General features: G+C 45.8%; 1 protein-coding gene across 2 annotated transcripts in view; it reads left to right on the top strand.

The window, feature by feature from the left end:
- The window catches only part of LOC126641720 (uncharacterized), a 30,199-nt gene extending 10,275 nt beyond the window's left edge, over positions 1 to 19,924 (top strand). For both annotated transcript variants that reach the window (XM_050318724.1, XM_050318725.1), the window contains exons 2-7: positions 4,650 to 5,647; positions 11,301 to 11,352; positions 11,453 to 11,555; positions 12,771 to 12,934; positions 16,477 to 16,716; positions 17,298 to 19,924. In XM_050318724.1, the coding sequence (XP_050174681.1) occupies positions 4,650 to 5,647; positions 11,301 to 11,352; positions 11,453 to 11,555; positions 12,771 to 12,934; positions 16,477 to 16,716; positions 17,298 to 18,026 (2,286 nt within the window). In that variant the 3' untranslated portion in view covers positions 18,027 to 19,924. The remainder of the gene's footprint in view (positions 1 to 4,649; positions 5,648 to 11,300; positions 11,353 to 11,452; positions 11,556 to 12,770; positions 12,935 to 16,476; positions 16,717 to 17,297) is intronic.
- Positions 19,925 to 24,565: the final 4,641 nt, after the last annotated feature.

The raw sequence follows: 24,565 nt of genomic DNA, 5'->3' as shown, positions 1-24,565 counted from the left end.
TGGAGATAAGTGTGAAAACAGGGCCCTGTGAAGCTGTCTAACGTGTGCCAAGAAAGAATATAAGAAAAGTCGGTCTCCTGGAAATGGAATTTACAGACTGGAAATGTCACATCCAGCATCACTTTCGTGTGGTGGAACTGCTGCTGCCCACCACTGAAATAACAGAGCATCTGTTCAAAAATGTGGGTTTGGGTTTGCTGAAATCCAGCAGGTTGCACTCACTCCAATAAGTGTTAGATCCCTGTTTCAAAACACGAGTGCACAGGCTCTGGTACCATAAATGTATTAAAAGCAAATGTGTGCTTGGCCCAGCTTCAGAGTCCCCTCTGAACCCTGCTCAGAGCTTGTTTATGGGAATGACTCAGGGAGCAAGGAGAGTACAGGAGTGAGGGCAGGGAGGTGGGGTTGTGCTGGGACAGGGATACTGGGATCCTCAGCAAGCAGGATGCTCTCATAAGTGATGGCATTATTTTGAGATAAATCTGAAAAGAATCACATTAAAGACCGAAAAAGAGGAGACAGGGAAAACTCTCTCCTAATAACTAAGCAAAGTGCCAGCAATTTTTGTTACACTCTGTCAATCCCATGTCTGATCTACTGCTAAGTCTGCTACTTTCAGTCATGCAGAGATACTTGAAGAGTTGCCCTCACACAGCATAAGAGACTGTCCTTTGCTTGTTCCTCATGCTTTACAGCAAAGGCAATTTGGCAAAGAGGGAAATGGTGATTCCAAGGCATTTCCAGGAATTCTTGTACTGCCAGGTGGAAAAAATAGGTTAGATGTGCTGCAGCTGAATTTAGTTTGTGCTAATGAAAGAAAATAAACCTTGCATGCAAAGATGAGCTGAAAATGCAAAATTAAATATAGCAGTAATTTTCTAGAGTCTCTGATTAACCTTGTCCTCTGCTTGGAAAAAAGTCCTACCAGCTTTGATCTCTAGATCAGTCAGCTAGTGAAGTAAATGTGGTCACCTGGTAAACCAACAGACTGGAGTTTTACATCTTACTCTTGGGATAGCGTTTCCTGAGATCCTGTATTTGAGGAGCATCCAGAAAGATCAGACTTCTCTAACTTGGAAATACTGTGAGAGGAGAACTTGGGGCTTTTGCTGAGAACCACAAGAATTGTATTTCTGGAAGCTTTGCAGCCAGTTCCAGTCATGTCAGCAAGTCAAGACTTTTATCTATATTATGTTTTTCCTGTGTAAGATGGGATTGTGGAAAGAAAACTTTCCCTTCTCCCTTCTCATTTGCTTGTTAAAATCCTAAGTTTAGCATTTTCTTCCTGCTCTGCCTAAATGTTTGGGCCACTTCATATTTCATGCAGGTGGCTGGCTCTGCTCAAATGTCCTCAGGAGTCCGAGTGACCTTTCACTTGCAATGAACCTCCCGTGTCTGGAGGGGAGAAGGGGGAAGAACTGAGATGCCACCTCCCTGCCCGTGTTTTGAGCAAAGATGTTGGTGTAGCCAGAGTTTCAGAGAGGTCCCTGGGGCAGAGTAAATGTGGAGGAGCCCGTGAGGCACCTGGAGGCATTGCCAGCTCTCTGAAGGAAACACTCCCGTGTGTGCACGGAAGATGCTTTTCATTCTGGAGGGGCGAGAGATCCCTAATAAAGCTTGCTGGATTTTCATCCCACTGATGCTACAGTGAGCTCAGATCGTTAAATTTAATCACCCAGGCTGAACAATCTTGGATTCCAAGGCTGCATCCTTCTCTGTGCAGAAACTCATTGATACCCCTGTGGCTTCTGCTGGATCCACCCTAGGCTGACAGGATAAGGCCGCTGTGGAATGCCCATGCACTGCCTGCAGTGCTGTTTTGGCACCAGGCAGCTGCAGTGGATTTTGGCTTTTAAATTAAGCAAAAAAAAAATCTTCCTGCTGAGGGGTTCTTTCTTTTTTTTATGTAGTGGGGCTATTTTATCAGAAGGGACAAAATATAAAATAATTACCGTCAAAATCCCAGGATCCTAACCAAGTATTTTGACCTCAGAGTGACTTTTTTTAGGGACCTAAGGTCTGCATAAAAAGCTTCTAAGCTCACCTCCACTCATTACTCTAGTATTAAATTTGTCTGGTACAGACTTCAAGCAAAGACCAAAAAGTCCTTTGACTTTGATAGGGAGTCAATACCCCTCTGTTCCTGAAAGGACTTCTGAAATGTTCAGTCGGTTTGAAACTCAGTTCTTTCTATTCCTTCTTTCATTTCTAAAAAGAAGTGGAAGTGACATTTTGAAATCTGCCTGAAACTTGAAATACATGTGAGAAATGCACTAAAGTTGAGATGTGCATAAAGCATTAATGAGGGCAGAGTGGGTTATGAACTCTGCACATCATTCCCAGTTTCCTCTGCTGAGCTTTCACTCTGGGTATGCACCACAAGCTACACTGGACAGGTCTCAAGCCAGAGAATCTGAGATTATGCTCATAGAGGAATATCAAATATCAAGACAGGATGTCCCCCTTCCCCTTCTTTGAAATAAATACACCTAAAAAATAAACAGTCTTTGGGATGCAAGAGAGGTGGTGTCCTCTAAGATACCTCCCCCACCCAGGCACAGCACCCTGTGACAGCAGCAGTCCTGGTGCACATTCTGGCTGCAAAACTGGGCATGTATTTTGGTTGAAACGTGAGTTATTTACTGTTTCTTGCTATGCAAATATCTTATTTGAAAGTGAGAGCAAAAGATTAGCATGGAACAAAGGGAAGACTGCACTGACATGCTGGGATGGAAGGAAGGAATAAAAGAGAAGTCACAGAAAATCCCTTTTCCCCCTCTTCTGAGCATAGGAGCCAACCCTCTCCCTGAGGAAAGAGGAGCATATTCACTGGAAACCAGCTAGTTTTCAGTAAAATCCAAGTGGCAACAAATGTATCTCTGATTCGGATGTGAATTAGTAAACGGATCTAAATGTTAGGATCTGTAGCCTCCTCAATTGACATAAAGTTTTGCTATTTTCACCATGAATTAACTAATCCAGACTAAGCCCCCCAAATCTTACCTCCTAGAGAAAAGATATCTAAATTTCTGTTAATTTATTTTTGTGTTGTGTGCTGGGGAACTCCTGAGGCACCAAACAGAGAATAATATGTATGTGGCAGATGAATGTGGTTTCTTTTCCACTTGAGACCTCAAGCCATAGTTCAGCCCAGGTGCCTTACAGGAGAAGCCTGTAGATTATTCCACAATAATTAACATAAGCTTTGATTTCAACGACGCTGTTTACAAATCAAATATTGGATTTCAAGTTGAATGTGAAGAACACAATTTCCAGCCACACTGCTGTTTTGGTCCTTTTCTGTGGCCATCCTGCATCCATGCCAAAATCCCTCAGAATATGAGCAGCACCTGCTGGAAAACAAAGGTCGTGCCTCTCAGAACAGGTCTGGCTTTTTGTTCCTATTTAGGGGTTTTTAACATTTGGCATTGCATTTTTTTTTTTAATTTCCATTTCAATATGAGCCAAGGGGAGGGACCAAGAGGAAAAAAATCTGGAGCATTTTGATCTTTGTGGCTTTATATGGACTTCATAAGCTTCGTTTGTTCTGCTGCCAAGCTTCCTTTGTGTTTAAATAGATAACAGACCAAGACAACTAATCATTTCCAATAAAAAACCACACCAAACCCAAAGCATTCCCTTTCTTCTCCAATTAATTCTTGTAAACCCATGCTCCTAGACAGGCCCTTGTGACCTAAGCACTTGGGATTTTTCCCTCCCCTCTTCTCCAAAACAATTGCCCACAGGCATCGCACAGGGCTCTGTGCTCTGCAGATTCATGAAAGGATCTTGGAAAAAGGCTCTGAGAGCATCTCTGGGAGAAGGCAGTTGTGAATAGGATGTGCCAAAGCAGCCTGGGGTACCTTTAGAGGAGCAGCAGCGTGGGGGGCAGTGCCACCTTCCTTCCTCTTCGAGGGCTGAAGGGCTAACTCTGGAGAACGAAGGAACAGCAAATCTCCCGTGGAACTGTTGCTGGGTTATGTAAAATGCATGTTGACTGCTGGTTTACTAGAGAGCTGCTATCCGCTCTCACTATTTTGAGAGGCGTTGAATTTGAAGAAGAGACAATTTACCAAACCAAAACCACCCAGATTTTACTGCTCATTGAAGTAGAAAAGGCTGAACGTTCTTGAAACAGAAGATGAGCTGGATGGGTGAATCATGGGTAATCACCAATGCAAAGGTTCTTTTTCACATTAACATGGTTTTCTAATGAAAATAACACAGAGCTTGAGATGCTGTGGTAACACATTCTTTCTTTAGCTTCTTGAGATTTTTGTCACACAACCAACTGTTTAGGAGCAACACATTTGTGTGGTCAAAAAGCTGTATATTTGCCAACAGCAGAAGTGATCCGTAGTAGGAAGTGAGAATTCTGTGAATTACTTGTGTGGGTTATATTTCTGTGGGGGTTGACCATTCAATCTACACTTCCATAGTCTCTAAGAGTGGCTTTCCATATTTTACATATCAGATTGATGCTGCACAAAGGTAGGAGTTGGACTTGCACAAACTCAATGAATTTCCCTGCCTTGAGGCTGTCTTACCTCTGAAGGGAAAGCAAAGAGCAGGACCTTCCAGAGGTCTAGCAGACTGCATCCCATGGGTAATCTCTGGCAATCTGTAAGATTATTTGTTTTATTTCCCAGGTGTATTATTCCTGTGGTGCAGTGGTGCAGTCGATGGAAAGAGGTCTGATTTTATCACCAGGATTTCCAAACAACTACTACCCAGGGATACACTGCATTTGGCAGTTTTTCATTCCCATGAGAACCCACCTCATCTTGGAAATCTTTGACTTCGACATTTTTGAGAGCTCTGGTGAAACTCCAACCCCCTGGGATGGCTCTTCAGCCCCCACTACAACAGGAAATAGTGATGTGCCTTCTGTTGAGGGAAGCCTGGACTTTTCTCTCCATACCACAAAACCCTCTCTGCAGACCTGGATGTCAAAGGTGGCTCAGAATCTGAGCAGCACCAGAGAGCAGACAAAGGACCTTGCCAGTCACCTGGATGAACTTCCAGGAATCACCTCAAAAAAAGAAGAAGCCAAACAAGCATCTGAAGAAAACCAGTCGAAGCAGATGAAGGAACCCAAAGTGACTACCAAGGCTCAAGCAGAGGAGCTGCCGTTCCCAGTGGCTGGTGGTGCCACAGTGCAGAGGGAGAACACCAGTGGCCTGGAAAGGGGAGATGATCTGGAAGGGAAAATCTTGCTTGCCCACCTAGCTGCTGCTAGTGAGAGAGGTGAAGTTCCAGTAGAGAGCTGGACTCTTCCCTCAACAGCACTGCCCGTGGAAACCTCCTCCAGCCCCCAGCCAGCAGTGGATATCTGTCCCCATGATGTACTCTATGTTTCTGATCTCATCACCTTTTCCTCTCGCTTCTGTGGGCCAAATTCCCCTTTAAACAAGACCATGGTCTTTGGTTCCTCTCTGGAAATGGTCGAGGTGATCATGGAGCTGATCACCACCACGGACCGGGGCCGGGGCTTCGCAATGCTCTTCGAGTACAGGAACATCACAGAGCCCAGCGCTGTGGATGCTGTGAGGCAGGAGAGGAAGGAGAACATGATGCTGCTGGCAACTGGAACTGGGATCGTTGTCTTTGTGCTTGCTTTGCTCTCTGCCCTCTGCATAGTTTGCAGGTAAGGTGATGTGTGTCAGAGCCTTTGAAGCCCTTGATATAATCCCCAGGAAAACCACCAGAAAACAGTTGTGTTTCCCCTGCTCTGCTAATGTTTGCTGTCCCTCCAGTGGAGTAAAGTATGTGGGTACAGAGGAGGTCAGTGCTGGTCACTGCTCCTGCCCCAGGCTCCTCACTTTTCTTTCCTATTTCTAAAGCTCCTGTACCTCAAATTTATTTCCTTTTTCCAGCAGAAATACCTGAAAGGTCAGGACTTTCCTGGACATTCTTTCTTTTCCATGGCAGTGGTGCCTTTGAACCTCAGTTTTGGGACAATAACTGGTCAATGAGCAAAGATCATCCTTCCCTGAGCATCCCAAGCAGGCTGAGCTGACAGGCACTGCCTCTTTTCAGAGACCCCAGTTTGACTCTAACTAACCATCACTAACACTCTGCAGAAAAGTAAATAACAACCAAACTATTACCACTTAGATTACAAAGATTAAAAGTGTTTTCAGGTCTGTAGCATATTTTATCCAAGAGCCTGTGCAGACATTCCAACTCCAGTGCATTCAGTGTGCTAAGGAGTCATCTGCACACCCCTTTGATGCTGGGGAGGGGCTGAGAGCCACACCACAGGGCCTCTCCTTGTTCCCAAATGTAACCCCAAACGATACAGCCAAGTGATCTGCTGGCCAGGCTGGGCTGCTGATTTCCAGGCCCTGGTGCTAACTGGTTAAATGGCTAAACCCAGACAGTCACAGAAGCATAACCCTCCAGCCAACTGCTTTGATTTCATCTGTTTCTTTCCTCTATATTTATCCAAAAAACACTTCTCCACCCCCCCAGCATATGTTTGCATTTTTCTTTCCAACTCCCCAGTGAAAACATTTTTGTAGAAACAGTGATTTATTTTTTTTTCCCCTTCCAACAAATTCAAAACAGAGACCAAGCTCCCCAGGTTTTTGTCAAAGTAAACAGCATCTTTCCAATGTTTTGATTTCAATGAACACATCAGGTAACCTGAAACAAACCCTGTCCCTGGCAGGGTGCTGACTGGGGACTGGCAGTGCCTTTGTTTCCCAGAGCCAGCTGGCCTGTCTTCTGTCCTCCTGCACCCCCATTTACTGTGCATCCTCCAACCCCAAAGGTCTCAGGATTGCCCAGACATTCCTGGTCCCTGAGGGTGGTTTGATAGAGGAACTTGGTTTTCCTTGTCCTTCTGGAGGCTGCATTTCTGGCTCTGGCTGAATAAATTCAAACCATGGGCATCCCACTGGGTAGCAGAGAACAGGGGCACTGTGGAGAGACTTCAATATAACCTCTCTTGCTGTATGTAAAGAAATTCCTGCCTTCAGAGTCTGAGCTCTTCACAGTTGTAAGAGTTAAACTTGCATGTGTCACATCTAAGTAACCTTTTTCCTTTTCAAAGAGCTTGCAGAACGCTGGTTCAGACCACAATTTTTTTTGCCAGCTCTAAAGGAAAACGCCTGCTGGAAAATGTCTTCCAGATACCAAATACTTTATTTTTATACCCTTGCCAATCTTCAAAAGAGACAGAAACAGCCTCCCTTCGCTATGGCAGCAGTCTGGGCTGATACACATGTTGAGTAGGCTGTTCTTGCTCCAACACCCCTATTTAATTTCACTGTAACCATCCATGAAGCAGAGTATTATTCCAACCAAAAAGTACATGGGCAATCTGAGGTTCCACTGGCTGAGGTTTGCTGTGCACAGCCTGTTCAGAAAGTCAGGCCATGCTGCTCTCATTCACAGCTTGGCTTTTTGCTTGTCAGATGTTTACAAAATAATGTTCTGCTCTTGCTGACCAACAGAGAAAAAAGTGCTCATGATTTCAGCCCCACACACAAATGTTTATGTGTTCTGGGAACACACCCTACCAAGAGCCCTATGGCACAGGATCAGGATTAGACTCTCTTCTTTTAACGCTGGTGCTTGTGCCTTTTCATTGCTCTGCAACTCTTTTTGATTTATTTAAATTTTTTTACATGAAGATATCTCTACCTCAGTCAGCTATTGACTGGATATAAATAGAGATTATCCCTACTCCTTTAGCCTCTTGAAAGGGCATTTACTATCCCAGCTGCCTGAATTCCCTGCATTCTATTCCAGGAAGGTCTTGATTACACCCCTGTATTTCTTGTCAGACTTAAAGCATTAAAGTGAAAGCTGACACAGGTGGAAGCAGTGCCATGACCTGTGCTGAGTTCCCTCACTGGTGTTGCACTGGAAGAGTCTTTGTTCCCTCTTTGCTGGGCTAACTGCTTCGAGGATATTGGTCTCTGCCTCCAGAACCACTGGCAGTGCTTGGAGCTTGCCCAGCTGGGGGTTTTTAATGCAGAATAAGACTGCAGAGACCACGAAGCACACTGACACTCCTCTTAGACTGAGCCCATCCAGCTCTATTTTGTGCTTCTTGCCCTAAATAATCAGGTGTCAAATGTGTATTAACCACAGCCTGTCCTCCCTGCAGGAAATGTCAGGTGCAGCAAGGGGTGGGCTGAGGGGGGAAATGGCAATGTTTTAGCAGGGCAGCACAGTCAGAAGTGGGAGCAGCTCCCTGAGGCACAGTGACACTCGTCCTGGCCGGGCTGTGCCACTGCAGACCATGCCAACAGCAACCTGGAAGCTCTTGGCATTGTAAACTTGCCTTCCACTTTCTTTTCTCTTCATACTCGATTTGTTCCTCTGGTACCAGGTTTAGCTGTTGATTTTTTTTTGTTGTTTTGTTCCCCATTTCTATCTGCTGCTCTTGCTCAGCTAAAAGTAGCAGGCTCTGCCTTGCCAGGAGTAGAAATGGCCTGGGATGGGCTTGGCATCCATTGCCACTCCATGCACCAAGTCGTCAGCAGTATCTGCTGGGGCTCATTGCATTCAGCCAGGGCAAAGCTCTCTGGGGAAACTCCAAGTCTCTGCCACACTGCAGCTTTTGTTTGCTACTTGGGGAAGGAATGAAAGCTTCACTTGTTAGTTGGCCAATAATTCTAATTACTTTTGGCCATGAGGCCTGGCTCGAGTAATGGGGTATTTTTTATTTTCTTTCCCAAGCCCCAGGAACAACAGATATGTCCACCTTATTTAGTCCTAATCCTGTCCCATGCAGTCAAACTCTTGCTCTGTGGTTGCAACCCATGGATTGCAGCTGCCTTTTGCATCTGCACAGGACCTGTTCCCACTCACAACCCTCGGGGTGCAGCGATTTCATCGACCATCACGTGCTGCCCTCGCTCCCTGCACAGCCTGCCCTGCCAGTCACTGCCTGCCACCCTCTGTCACCTGAGGATGGCAACGTGCCTTTGTCATGGAGTGTCCTCCTAGAGCATCCTCGGCACTTCTGGGCTAAAAGCAGACCTTTCCTCTGCTCCCCTTGTGCAGATACCCCTTGCTGCCTGCTGGGGCTGTGGCCTCCCTTTCTCTCCTCTGCACATCACACTGGTTTAGTTAGACACCTCTGACAACTACACCTGCCTGGAGCTGCCTTTTCACAAAGCAACTTTTTAATTACATTTTCTTTTAAATGATGGAAACTGGTCTGTTTTCACATTGGCTGGTTTATACTCATGAGCTGTGCACTGATCCAAATCTCTGATCTCCTTGGTGGAGAGGTCCTCAGTGGACCACAGAGGTGCAGTCCAGCTGGAGAATGAGCTAAAGAAACATCTCCAGCCCTGCAAACCAGAGCATCTCTGTGTTGGTTTTTAGCAGTAAATCAAATTGTTCAGTGAAAATCAGACTCTCAGTACCCAAAGCGTGATGAGGGAAGAAAAATTCAAACAGTGCTCTTTCAGCCAGGTACCATTTTTCAATCCTAATTTAAACTTTGTGAAGAACAGGACTCTCTCTCATATTCCACCATCCTCACACAGGAAACATCTTTGCTGGGGGCACCTTTCTCTGCCTTTGGTTCATGCTGCCAAACTGCAGAGTGGATTTCAAGGTAGTTATGGTGTCTGCTAAATTTATAAAGAACAGCAAGGGAAGGAGCCAAGAATGTCAGGTATTCCAGTTTCTTAAGGCAGAACTTGCCCTGTCTATCCATAGTTTAAATTTTTCTGTGTGTTTTGACAGGGAAGAGCTGGGAGGAAAGGAAGATAATAAAAAAAAAAAATACTGCCATGTGGACAAACAGGGGAATTACACAGTTCTCCTTGAACTTCTCCATCATCTACTTGAACGCCTTGACCACCACAATAAATCATTTTCTTGGGGTGTTCTTGGCCAGGTCACTCCTGCTGAAATGATTCTGGTGCCCAAAAAGAGCTTCTGGGGGTGGGTGTGTGTGTTGAATATTGACATACACATTTTCTGGCCTGAAATATTTCCTCTGTTGTTTGGTCTTGCTTGATAAGGCAACACTCCTCCTACTTGGGAGCCTTTCCCTGCTCCCCCTTCCTGAATCAGTGCATTGAAGAAGAGCCTTCCCTGCTTTAGCCTTGAGTTTCCCTGAGAAGCCCAAGCAGGGGCTGTGCCTCCTGGAGTAACAGCTATCTGTCTGGATCTCCTCTGGATTAAATTCCCAAGTGCCAACTTGCTCTCCTCTTCTTTCTGTGGTCCTCTCTGCATTCACCAGGAGTAGTGTGTGGGTTTTTTCTCCCTCAATTCACTTGTCAGTCAATGAGCATTTTTTAAGAGGTCCAATGACACGGTGAAGGAATGAAACCCATCATGCCCGAGATGGAGCAGCCAGTGGCTCCCAGCCAACCTCCTTAGGTGGTCCCTGAGCCCCTATTCTTAAAAACAGACAGGAATGAAATGGTGACTGAAAACTTGACATCTTGGCTTCAGTTCATAACTACCAAAAACACTTGCATGGAGGAGATTAAATGCTTTAAAACAAACCAAACCTCACAACAAGAAGCACAACAGCCAGCAGCACAGACAGCAGGGAAACAGTAACACTGGTGACATCCCATCTGATCAGTGCCTTAATGCTCCCATGTGCCTACTGTCCCACGGGGAACCACTGAACACAAAGGCAGGACACACTTGCCTCAGTCACAACATTCATCAGTGCCAGTCTTGCCTTAGGGTATCTTTAAGTCTTATCCATCCAAAAGTCACTAGCACGAGTTGTTTCATGATCTCAGCTTTACAAAGAATGTGAAAGAAAGGTTAAGAACGTGCCTGTGCCTCCCTTCAGCCAAGGGCACTCCCACCCCACCACGATCTGCCTCAGTGGAACGGTCACACGAGTGGGCAGCATCTGATGCTCTCTGCTTGCTAAATATAGCCCAGCAGGCAGAATTAGCTCTGCAGATGAACTGTGCTGTCTACCAGGATCAGAACGGTGCCACTGCCCAGACCCAGGCAGGATCTCAGCCCCGCTATTTCGTTACTGATGGGGAAGAACAGCTGGTGGGGGGAACCTGCTGGGACTTGGCAGAGGTCTGAGCTCTGTCCCTGCTTTTGCAGTGATCACAGGAAGAAGATGACAGGTTCTTCTCTTCTTCAGCTGGTTCCCCACCACAGAAGCATATAATTTTCTCCCCTGGTTTACAGGTTTTGCCTCCTTAGTCTTGGCAAGTATTTTGGCTGCTCCTGTAGGTAGGAGAGCTCACAACCTGCTGGGTACCCCTTGCACGGCCGAGACCTTCCCGTGGGACCTTTAACTCACTTGTGGGCTTGTTGTTGTTGTCGCTGTCTCTCCTTTCCAGGCAGAGAACGTGCCCCAAAAGGAGCTGGTCCAACGCATGCAGTGCCCAGGAGGTTAGTGCTCATGGCTTCAGCAATTTCTCTTTCTCTCTTTCACATTGGCTGTTGCACTGTTTATCTGACCATGTTTACTGGGGCGTGTTCTGAGTTGTAGAACAGGATCCAGAACTCCACCGGCGATATCAATGAGCTCCAGCTGGTGGTGCCAAGCCGGGAGAATGAAAACAACAACCACTCTGTCAGCCGGGAGCAGGCGGGTAAGCGCGGGCAGCGGCCGGGCCGGGTCAGGGCACCCGCAGCCCTGGGCCACTTAATGAGATAGTTCCTTCCTTGCACTCCTCCTCTCCATCTCGCCCATGCACAGCTGGAGAGCTGCTCCACAGCAGAAAGCCTTTGTTGTGGGGGCTCTCCCTTGCTGCTCTCCCCCGCCTGGGAGGGTGATTCCCCTGGCAAGGAGCGCACACGAGCGCAGCTCCAGCGTGCTGCCAACACAGGCTGTGACAGCACATGGCGTGGCAGAGACACTGGGTTAGCAGAGCAAAGATGTTGGGTTCAGGCTGCCACAGGTCCAGGAACTGTGGCAGAGTTTCACCTGCCCTGTGCCTAACCTTGTCCAGACAGGATGGGGTTGACAGCGCTCCAAGGGGCTCTGATTGTCACTCCTGAGCTCACTGCTCCTGTGGGTCTTTGTGGATCTGCTTTAGGTGACATCCACCTCACTGGGGGTTCCCAGAGAAGGGCACCCCAGCCAGAGCTGCAGACAATGTCACTTGCTGCAATGGTGAGTCACAACACATGAACTGTACCAGTGCCCCTCGTGGCTGGGGAGGCCAACAGGGAGCAACTTCATGTTCTGTTGTGACACACCATCAGTGTTCCCTATCAGCCACCAGACACACAGCTCTCACAAGGGTATCTTGATCAACAGCTAACTCTGTGCTCCCAGCCATGACAGCTTCCCCAACTCCTTCTTTGGAAAAGTCACTGAGGAGCTGTGACCAGAGTTCTCCTATCCTTGCCCAGATGACAGGCCTGGGGACACGTGCACACACCCCATGGCAGTCCCTGGAGCATCAGCTGCCTGGAGGAGCAGCAGCACTAGGGTTCAACCAAAAAGCACAGCTCCCAATATCAGCAGGTATGAGTAAATACAAATAAAAGATGAGCTGAGAAGGCTGCAGGTTTCTGATCTGCAGCACAACCTTGTGTATTTAACACAAAGGATTTCAGTTCACCCCTGTCTTTATTAGAAAGCAGATCCAAGGGTGTTCCTCCTCTCCTCCTTTGTTTTTAAAAGCTTGCAGTTTCAGGAGAACAAACTGTTGGCTTGAATTTTGTTCTGGCTGGTGTGACAGGCAGCCAAAGCCTGCTCCAGACTGTCGAGGGAGGGAGGAGTGTTTGTCACAGAGGAGATGGAAACAGATGTTTTGGACTCTTGCAAGCAGCCTGCATTGATTTTCCTCCTTTGTCAGTGCCCTCCTGCAGGGGCAGCACAGAACGGTCCCCTCAGGACACCGACCCAGACGTGCCCTCCTCCATCTCCGCAGTGACCACCGAGACCGGCAGCGATGAAGTGTTCATCATTTCTGCTGGGCCTGGGGCCAGTGGGCTGAGCTTTACCACCTACAGAATACAGGTAGGAATGCTCTCTAGCATCTCTAGCAAGACACAGCATGTCCCTCCTGGGCAGCACCTGTCATTTCTGTCCATTTACGACCAAGACCCACTTTGTGAGAAGGGCAGTGACTGAGCCGGGCAGTTCTCCCAACCCTCAAGCTGAGCTGCCATCCAATGATGTGGGCTGGGATCCCCCAAGCCAGTGTATTCCCAATTTTGGGAAGAGAAAGTACAGAAATCTACCCTGAATCTGATAGCCAATAATGCAGATGTCTGCCAACAGGCAGTAGAACAAGCCCTCTGAAATATGTTATTTGGCAAAGATGATTTCCATTAAAAATATCACCTGTAGCAGCTTAAAGACCTGAGAGTCAAACCTGCTCCTGCCCACCACTCCCAAGAGATCAGGGAAGGAACTCAGCTCCTCAGCTTGGCAGAAAATTACCTGTCTCATCAGGCTGATGTGAAAATTAGCAGTGTAGGCTACAAAAAAAATCAAGTGCTTCAAGTGAAAGCACTGGAGCCCTTTCAAACTCAGACAAAACCCGAATCAATTCTGCAAGTTCTTATTTTAGCTCTTTCCCCTGCACTCCTGGTCCTTTATTTGTTTAGGAACAGATGATGGCTCAGAAGCCTCAGGTCTGGCTGTCACCTCTTCAGCCTTGAGGGAGTGCAGAGGGGGCACATCCATTACAAGTGTGTGCTCAAAGCCTTTCCCAGGTCAATGTTCTCTTCTCCAGTGCCCTCTCTTTTTCCCACAAGAGGATAAACAAGCAGCACAAGGAACTCACATGCCCAGGACAGTCTGGGTAATACTTCTGTCACAGTTTACAAAACAAAAGCATTCTGTATCCCTGCACTTGATTAGGAAGTTAGCCAGGAGGCCAGGCTGCTCAGGATTTTCCTACCCCAGTGTAAGACACGTGCTGAGCTTTTCCTCCACTTGGCCACAGTGATTAACAGGAAGAGAGAAAGAAGGGAAAGCAGCTCTGGTGCCTTCCCTTGCCTAAACATTCCCCTTCTGTGGAGCAGAGCACTGAGAGCTGTACCCAAACTGGGCACCCCTGAGCACCTGAACTCTCTGGTCCCTCTGTCCAGGGCAGAGCTTCACCTGCTGGCAGTCACATCCACACACAGCTTCTGGGCAGAGGGAAACCCTCCCTGCTGCCTCTGTTCCCCACTCTGGTCAGAAGGAACCAATACACTTATAATCCACATTTCTATTCTGCCATCACTTCTGCAAGCATCTTCAGAGGAGATTTATATATTAAAAAAACCCCACAATAATGAAAGAGCTTGGTACTAAAACAGTGAAGGTAACCCAAGAATAAAAGTGACTTACCTTATCATTAACTCAGAAGGCATCTCCTCCTCGGTGCTGTCCATGCTGCACACAAGTGAGTCAATACTCCCAACCAACGTCCTCAACGAGCAGAAAACCAAGCCAGGAAGCCTGGCAGGGCCTCTTTGAAAGCTCTGGGTCTCTCCCCACAGCTGATGACCATCATCTGCAGGGGGTGGAAATCAGGCACAGCTGGCTAAAGACAAACCTGCTCTCAAAGGGAGCTCATGGGGCCACTTGATCCTCAGGGTTCCTGCATGTTAAACATGTGTACAGTTTAATTTTTCAATGTGTGTTGTTAGGGTGTAAAATGCAGCTGGCCAGCCAGCTCCTGAGCCCTGCAGAGGGTATGGTGCAGAGCTGGCCCAGCACTAGGGAAGTGGGATGAGTTTATCCGCTGGAGCAGAGCCCGTTTCTTGGCAGGGATCCTCCTGCAGTTCTCCTCCTGTGAAGAGATGTGTGAGATGCAGAGCCAGCAGACTCACCTCACCCAAAATGCTCCCCTAGGCAAAGCAAGAGAGAAGGAGCTGTCATTAAAAACCTGTGTCTCTGTGTGTGGCTAGTGAGAGGACACATCCAAAGCAGGATGGCTTTGGGATGGCTTCCCAAAATCATGGCTTTGTAAATCCCGTTTGTTTTCAGGCATCGTTCAGCCTTTGGCCAACCTGTGACTGTGATCTCTGACTTCTGATCAGACACTGCAAGTTTCAGATGCAGAGGTCTGAGTAAAGAGAATGATCATGGAGGCTTAAGAATCATTTCTCTGCCAAAACATTTTCAAAAATGTAGAAAATACATTATTCATCTTCACAGATACTTCCAGTATATCTATCTCAAACCGGTGGCTAAGTTTTACATCAATTCGGAGGTATTTATAGTCATATTAGAATAATAAATCCTAAGACAGCCTGAAGGAACTTTTGAGGAGAAGACAGCTGGCTTATAAATTTATAAATATTGTTGCTTTAACCAAATCTGAGACTAGGAGCTTAATATTGAAACAAACTCATCCAGAGCCTGACACCTCTCCTGGCTTCCTACTGAGTTTTTTTCTACTGTAGTAGTTAATTTCTTGCCTCTCTGCCCATCCATTTCCAGTATGACATTTTCACTAAATAGTTTCTTTGATTTGCAGAAACTTGAAAGATTCAGTTTCTCAGAAATAACAAATCACAAGTTTCTGGTTTCTCAGAACTTTTAAATCCAGGACAGTGTGGGATTTGTTTCAGACCCTTTTTAAGGACTGTGTAAACTTTGGGAATGTGGATTTGGCATTCTTCTCATGACAACCGTATCTGCACAGCTGAAAATTTAAAATATCTATGGAGTTGTGTAACAGGAGGCTTATATAAATAACAGGTGAAGTATTAGAGAAGAATGAAAGGAAATTCATAGGACTGTCAGGGATTCTTTAACTTTAAACCCATATCGATATTAAGGACAAAACCTGTGATTTTAAGTGCAACATCAGAACTTATAAAGTATGGAAGAGATTTTTGTCTATAGTTCATTCTCATGCCTGATCAGCTCTGCTTATGCACAGGGCTGGTGACAAGGTTTAATGTGGTCTCACCCTCTGATGATGACAATTTTACACCTGTCTGGATGTCTTGTTCTACTCCTAAAGCACGTTGTCCACCTGAAGAGCATTTTTTATGCGAAATGAAAATCTCCTTGGCTCCCATCCAGCCCCTGTGCTTGTTGTTCTGTTCACCACAGACACCGAGAACAGATTATTCCGTTTATTTTTAATTATTTTTCTTAATTCTTCCTTCTCATAGAATAAAGAGCACTACTTCAGTCAGAAAAATGTGCATTTTTCAGACTCCTGATTCTCCTGTTTCTTGCTTCTGTATTTCCTTCAGCAGGCCCCTTCCCCCCTAAAGTCTCTCCCAAGAGCCAAGCTGGGTGGAAGGATGATGTTTTACACAGAGAAGTTTGATCTGCCATGTATCTCCAGTAAAACTGAGCTGTAGGTACTGCACGTGTTTGGTCAGTGAGAGTGGTATGATCGCTTCCACAACTGAAATTTCCCAGTGTTAAACCCAGAATGGGGGAAGGAAGGTGCAGCTTTGCTCCAGGGACGCCAGCAAGAGCAATGAGGAGAAGTTGCATTCCCGAGTCCTCCAAGAACGACTCAGTAAATCACCATTTTTTGAAGTGTTTTAAAAACATCTGGATGAAAGGCGCTGTAAATGACCTTTCTTCACTCTTGTCAGGACAAAAACCTGAAAAGGAGCGTGACGAGCCCGGGCTCGGTGTCGGAGTGGCTGAGCTCGCAGCCCGCGGCCGCAGGAGCCGCCCAGAAGGGCCAGGTCCCGCTGGACAATCCCTGTCCCCGGCAGCGCACCTGGAGCGCCCGCACCTTCCACGACCTCCTGGCCCCCATCCCGCAGCTGCAGAAGAAGTGGCGCAGCTGGACCACCAGCAGTCCCTTCACCAAGCTGGTTGACAGCAGTGTGAGTCCCGCAGGGAGGGGAGGGCGGGGGGCTCGGGGCCTGAGCCCCAGGAGCTGCTGCTGCTGGGACACCTTTTCCTCTTGGCCACAGCTCTGCCCCTGCACCCTGCAATCCCACACACGTTTCAGTCTGTCTTCCTTGATGGCTGGGAAATTCTTTTGCCTGACTGTACTGTAATTTAGCCACTGAAACGTTTAGAAGCTGCGTTTTCCAGCAGTCACCACCTGGTTACGAAATTTCCCCAGTCCCAAAAAAACATTTAAAAATGCCTTCAGGCAAGATCATCTCATTGAGTGTTCTGATTTGTGCCTTTTCTCCTGGTTAGGCCTTAAATTTACTGTAATTGATGTATTATTATTGCACTGCAAGAGCCCATAGGTGTGGCAGGGACATCGAGGTCTCACTGATTGTGACCATCAAACCAACACCTTGTTACAAAGCTAATAGGGGATGTTTCTTCCTTTTTAAGGTAATAACACAGGTTTTTGCTAAAGAGTGCATCTTACCTCTAACACAACCAGGAATTTTAACTTTTAGTTCCCTTGGGATCAAGGTTTCTAATTTGGTGCTATTTTGTGCAGGGTTTTTCTACAGCTGCAAGATCCCAAGGTGTCCCAACCAGAAAGGTAATCTCAGCCATCGAGATAGAGGGAGCATCAGAGACCATTTACTCTGATTCATCTGTCAGTAATGCCTCCTACCCCCTCACCCAGTCTGCACAAAGGCAGAGGAAGCTCACCTCCTGCAATTTGAAGAAATCCAGATTTGGGAACCCTTATTTTGGATTTTTAGCCAGTTCCCCTGACAGCAAACCTGTGAGGTCCCTGGATCCCTCAAGACACCTGGGGGCAGCATCTCCAGTCAACAGCCAAAGCCCCAAAAATCTTCTAGAGAGCTCCAACCCACTGAAAATCAACTTGGTCAATGGTTCGAAAACAAAGGAGCTTCTGGTAGAAACAGATAAAAACAAACCTGTTTTTGTTATTTCCGAGGAAGGGGATGATCAGCAGCCTCTGGTCCTCGCAGAACATCTCAGTCCATGTGGAGACCTGGCCGAGCCAAGCGCTGTGTGTGCTGTGCCAGACAAACAGCCCCTGGCTCTGACTGCTGAGGGGAACAGTTCTACCCATCTCACATCAAACCTTCCCCTCTGGGCAAAATCTCCTGCTTTGTACAAAGCTCACACGAAGGCCCCCGGCTCCTCCAGGGACCAGCAGAGCTCAGCAGGTGTCGATGCCAACACTGCTGAGCCCTCAGAGAACTGTGAGCCCCCGGCTGCTCCCACACTGTGCCAAGCTTCGGTCCAGTGATGCCCCTGGAAAGGCTGGAACATCAGTTCACCAAAACAGAGGGAACAGGGACTTGACCAGAGCAGAAGCTGTGCCAAGCAGCTGAGTGTGGCAGTCACAAGTGGATGCAGCTTTGTTAAGAGCAGTCTTTGCTTCCCACACGGTGGGACTGAGATGATGAGGATGCAAACCACAGCACAGCACAGGTGCCATCGTCCCTTGGGCTCACTGACCTCCTCTCTGTTCTTCTGCATGGCATCTTGATGTGGTTTGTACAAGAAAGCATCCTCTGAAAAGGTACTTCAGGCTGCAGAAACCCTTCTCTGGAGTAGGAATGAAAGTCATCTGGGACGGTCACACCGTGGTTTGTATCCAAAATGGAAATCAGTCCCCTGTCCCTGTGGTGTCATTGAGTCTTTCTGTTGGGAGCTCTGAGCTGACTTCTGTTTATAGCTATGCCTGTACAATCCAAGGGGAAGAATTCAATCATGCATGTTTGCATACAGTTCTGTAAACTTCATTTTAAGCATTTCATGACTTCTGCACTCTAGCACAACACTTACCAAGCATTAGCAGCTCTGTTATTAAAGACCATGATTAGCTCATAGCCTAACTCTTTAGAGGAGTGCACAGACAAGCTGAGCCACCCAACACCAGATGCTTGTTCTATAAAAGTCTGATGTAGCTTTATCTTTGTTAGATCCACATAGGCTTAGAACACCTCAGTCCACTCCATTCAGTGACTCCTCATGGCAACAGGAGCATGTGTACAAAAACACTGAAATACTAGGAATAGTCTTCAGCATCCAACCCTGGGATGTTTGCAGCTGCTCTGATCCTATATCCACCAGCTATTTATTGCTGGTAATGCACACTGACTGCAGAACCATTTCCCTTCCTTTAGCAGGCAAGACTTAAAAAGACAAAATTAAGTGGGGCAAACTTCGAGTGCTTTCTTTGGAAATTAAGTGGCTGTACCTCCCTGAGCACAAAGCCAGGGCACTCCATGGAACACTGAACCAAAGGGAAGCCTGCTAGTCTCATTGCCTTTAATAACCCCATCAGTGTTTCAATTGCCTCCTGGTGATATTGTCCCATCTCTGCAAGAATCCTGCATGTTTGGCCCACAATTTAGAATTATTTTGCTTTCTTAAATGAAAAAAAAATTCCCCCTGAAGCTGTATTTTGTGGCTGACACAGCACATTGTTCTAAAGCAATAGTATGTCACAAAACAGGTGTCAGAAAGAAATCTTCCACGAGTCTCCCCCTGCCTCGGCCACAGGGTGCACCCAGTTATCTTAATCCCTCTACGTGAAGGCATTAAGGCTGATTCCTGAAATATTTAACTGAGTTATTTATGATTTCACCTGCTATTACAGCTTCCACTTGCCACCTGTTGATGTCTGAGATATGCAGCACAAGTAGGTTTTGCCTTATATTTTGTGTGTGTGTTTACATGTCTACACAGACATAAAAGCCTCGCAGTAGTGGAAGCAAAAACACATTTGCCCTTCAGCAGTTGACTCAAACATGAACAGCAAACAAATCTCTGCATCTATTACTACCAGGCTGTGTTGAGTAGTTTTGAAGTGCAAAAGTCTGGCTCCACGTTGGTTGCTTCTTTTTGTAGGGAATTTTTTGTTGTTTAAATTAATGCTACTTGATTCAAAGGGAAGAGTTAATATATTTATAATTTTCAAAATATTTAGAAGTCTTCATCACTCTAACAATAACTTCCACTGCGTTAAATTCATATACACATTGTAATTCAGAGTCCATGTTCTGTTACTTCTTACATTTCTAAAGACCGAAGTACTAAAATCTACCTTTGAAAAGTACTTGTGCTCAGTTATTGGCAATAGTTACATTTGAAGGGCTGGGAAAAGTGGCTTTTTCAATAAAAGCATGTTAAACTATTCATTTGCACGGTGTAACAACACTTACTTTGTTTATTTTGCTGAGAGACTGCAGTGTCTGGGCAGTGGCTCAGAGTGGGGTACCCCAGGACAGCAGCTGTGCTGGAAGGAGCAGAGAAGCAAACACTGGAGGATTAGACCTTTTCTCAGCTTCTCCTCAGCCCCTAGGCCAGATTTCAGACGGGGTGGTTGTTTACACTGACCTCCCCTCCTACCTGTTGTGCAACCACAGAGCAGATTTTGCTAAGCAGGGGCAGATTGCTGCCGGGGGGGCTCCCTGGGGTTGGCATTTCCTCTCATATCCTGCTTGTCTGAACCCTGCACAGACCCTTCAGAGCCCCCAGACACCCTGTGACTGTGCACAGAAACACGTGCAGGGAGGCCCTTTCCTGATAAATGTGCACTATTGAACGATGCTGCCTGTCCTCAGAGGATGCTGAAGCACCTGCAGCTGCTGCAGGTACACAGAGACCCCCCCTGCCAGGTCAGCCCTGGAGAGAGCCCCCAGGGGACACTCCAGCTCCTGATTTGCCTTTTGAAGTTTGTTGTTTGGTTTTTGTTTTGTTATTTTTTTCCTTTGGCAGATCACAACTGCTAAAGAGGTACTTGTGTTTTATTTTGTACATTCCAAAGAATGTATAAAATATTTTCTGCCTCTCGCAGCTAAAGCAACTGGTTTGAAGTGTTCTCGTGTTTTTCTCCCCACCCAGGAACACAAACAGCTCCCACCCAAAACTCTTCAAGGAAGTCACAGTGCAAAGTTAAGACCTTCTGAAAGCTCCAGGTGGAATAAAGTGCTCTGATACTCTCAGCTGCAAATATTGCCTGGGATTAGTTTATAAATAGTATTACTTACGGCATTTATTTTGTTCCTAACAGCTATCATTACTTGGGAGAGCTCTGCTGCCACTTGTGATGACAGAAATCCTCACCCCTCGTGGATGGGCTCAGATGCAGTTTTGGCTTTGTGCAGGGCAGTCAGCTTGCTGAGCTATTCTGCACATTGACACCGAGCAGCAAATGGGATAAACACGCTAAACACTCACTGAAGAGCAGGGAAATCATTTCAGTCACAAATGCACGGGGACAAAATGCCACAAAAATGCTATGGAGCTAACAAAAGAAGTATTCTTTTCAGTAAAACTCTGCTTGCACAGTGTTCACCTTTTGTTTGTTTTAATTAATTGTTTTGGAATATGCTAGGCAATCGCTCCAGGGATTTAGCAAAATATGAACTGAGGTTTCCTTTCAGAAAATTAACTTTTCTTTAAGAGCAGTTGCTTACAAAGCTTCCTACTCAAAACTCCTTTGGTTTTTTTTCTCATGAGGGCAGCACATGGGCACTAACAAAACACATTTGGCTCAAATAGCCCAGTCAGTAGATTTTATTCTAAACAATTAAAGATTAATTTGGATTGCAAGGGGAAAAAAAAAAAAAGGTAATTCTTAAGCCAACACTTACCTAACGAAAGCAAGTGAAACTCAGCAGCACTGAAAAGAATACCCAACAGAGACCAAATATAGCTTCAACATATATTCATGGTCTGTCTCGAAATGTCTTTGATGTTAAACCTCATATGGCACACTTAGCATTTTTTATAATTCATTTCCTATGGAAACTAATGAGCTTAAGGGTGAAATTACCTCATTGAAAGTCAAAATGGAAGTGTGAAGAAAAGAGGGATGACCTGGAAAGCAGATTTAGAAGCAATCTTTGCATATTAAGCATTGCTGTGGGAAATAGTATAATTAGTTTTCTTCAGAAGTTATTCCTTGGAATTGTGCAAGTGGTATTTCAGCTCCCAAACACCATGCAGAAGGAATGTTATATAAAATAGGTGGAAAAAATGCAAAATCCCCACACATTCAAGAGATCCTTTTCCTAACTTCCAGTGACTGATGATTTACTTTTAAGAAGGCAGACTGCACAAAATAAGGCCCCTTTCCAGCAGAAAGCTCTAAGGGGCCACAAGAAACCTGATTTTCAGAGCATAATTTGGAATTAAGCATTCTCTTCCCAAATGCCTAACTCCTCCTGCTTGAATCAACTGATGGCCCCAAGCTCTTGCTGCAGGCTAAGCCACCTGCCCTACACAGCTCTGCTGCAGCCCAGGCACCGAGACAGAATGGATGTGTTCTGTCTGCTGAAAGAAGAGCTAACGATTAACCTTGGAGTGCCAAATATTCTCCTGTTAAAATCAATGCAAACAGTACCAGAGTTGAAGCAGAAATTATCCTGGACAATTGCTGCTTCGAGTACCTGAGCCACAGCGAGGGCTCTGGCACTGACACGGACTGTTGGATCAGTTCTCACCTGCCAAGGGCCATGCCTGGAACTCCCTCTCCCCATCACCCCACCTTCCCTCTCCCCATCACCCCACCTTCCCTCTCCCCATCACCCCACCTTCCCTCTCCCCATCACCCCACCTTCCCTCTCCCCATCACCCCACCTTCCTTCTCCCCATCACACCTTCCCTCTCCCCATCACCCCACCTTCCCTCTCCCCATCACACCACCTTCCTTCTCCCCATCACACCTTCCCTCTCCATTCCTCACAGAGCAAGTGCTGGGAAGGGCTCGTGCTGTGCCAGGACAGATCACTCCAGAGTGCATAACCCCAAACCCAGCAGCATCCTCAAACTAAATTACCATTTAAAACATTTAAACCCACCAATGGAAGTGCAGGACAAGCCAAAACTACTGGTTTTAAGGTCTATCAGCTTAACTTTACGGTGCACAGAACAACACAGTGTCTTCACTTTCACATTACTTGAGTTTCATTTAAATTTAGTCTGAAGAACAAACGACTGCTGGTTTAAGAGCAGATTAGCCACAAACATTAAATGGTATCCAGCTTCGAGTAGGGGAATGGCAGCAGCACAAAATCCTGGGATGCTAAACTGCAGTTTGAAGTTTAACAACCCTGGTAGCTTAACAACCCCACCTCAGATACAACAGGGTGCAGACAAGTCCTCCCATTTACTCAGCAGGGGAAAAGTTCTACTCAGAAAGAGTTCTATTAACAGTAGCCATTTGAAACCTTATAATTTACACAAATTAGATCACTGCAAAGATGAACACAATATGACAATCATTTCCTCTAGCCTGCTGTGAAGTCAACAGTGGTACAATGCTTGTCACTTCAGAGTTCATGGTGTTGCAAGAAATTAAAATAGCATCTACTTTTTAAGAAGTAGCAAACCTTTTCATTTGTTAGCATCTTGAAGCCATCCTAATTTTGCTTATTCATGATAAATCCTGTTGAGAGAACTGACGACCCTCTGCAACATCACGTGACACAAACTCACCTCATTTTCAGTTACTGCAGGTTCAGGGCTGATATTCACTGCAAAACCTCAGCATTCAAATAACTAATTTGAATGATTGCTGATGACCAGGCTTTAGCAGGGGCTGCACACATCCATTTCTGGGGGGAGGGACACGACACAGGAGAAACAGAAACAGACAGCTGCTTTTTTTTTTTTTTCTTTTTTTAATTAATAAGTTTTTTAGTTCAGGAAAAAAATAAATCACAAAAGGGAACTGGAAGAACTACTCTCCACCTTCTTTATAAAAGAACTTCCTCAAAGAGAGAGACTACACACCTGGTTCACCACTATGTCAAATCCTATCATAATCACCTCGGTTTCCACATCTATTCTACCACATTTCATGCTCAGCTTCCAAACATCTCTTATAAAGGAGGTGGGGGTGTGCTTTAGACAGGTTAAAAATATGCTGCACCTTTACAGTATTTAAACAATTACACCAAGCATAGTTCATACATTTATCACATCAACTATCACCTGGTAAACATACATTTGAAAAGGTCTAATGTAGAGTATGTAATACCCATGACAGATACTCTTACTTACTTAAGAGCATATAAAAGATCAGGATTTATTCACCCTCCCTATCTGCAAGTTAATTTCTGATCTCTTCCTGGTACAATATAAATGGAAAAAAAAAAAAAGAGAGAAGAATCCCTTCATTCCATTGCACTACCACAACCCTCTATGCATAGAAAGGCAGATTATTGACCTGTGACAGGGAAAAGGAAGAGGGGTTTATAAAAGGAATCTGAAGAGCATCTACTGCACAGGTAGTTTAGATGTTAAGCACGAGCCCTGTTGATTGGTTTTTCCCCCCCAGGTTTTTTTTTTCTCACAGTCACACAGAACACCCCTGAACAAACATAACTGGAGTAAGTGCGAGCCAGGTGTACATTGCACTGGAGACACACTACTCTTGACCAACAAGGAAACTTCAGCACCAGAGGCCTGAACACAAGAACAGGGACAAGCCTGTGCTGAGAGCCCCTCTGGGCTGTGGGAGTGGTGAATGAGAATGCAAAGCACATTTCTGCATATAATGTGCAAAGGCTTGACCTCCACAACTGCACTCCATTTGCTACATGCACAGCCAGAGATGAAAATGAGATCAAAACCAGCTGGGAATGGTTGTCCTGAGAAGATACAATAACCATTAAAAAAAAATCTAAACATAAAATACAAATACAGAAGCAACAGAACATTGTTAATAATACTAAGAGACAGAAACACACCGTTGTTGTTAAAAGAAGTTTCAAGTAATATTCCAGATCCAACTTCAATCCTACTCACAGGAGAAAATGCCCAGAGATT

The sequence above is a fragment of the Myiozetetes cayanensis genome, unplaced genomic scaffold (genome assembly GCF_022539395.1).
Source record: "Myiozetetes cayanensis isolate MyiCay16 unplaced genomic scaffold, myiCay2020 scf21, whole genome shotgun sequence".
In the NCBI taxonomy this organism is placed as follows: domain Eukaryota; kingdom Metazoa; phylum Chordata; class Aves; order Passeriformes; family Tyrannidae; genus Myiozetetes; species Myiozetetes cayanensis.
This window is presented reverse-complemented; position numbering and strand designations above follow the sequence as displayed.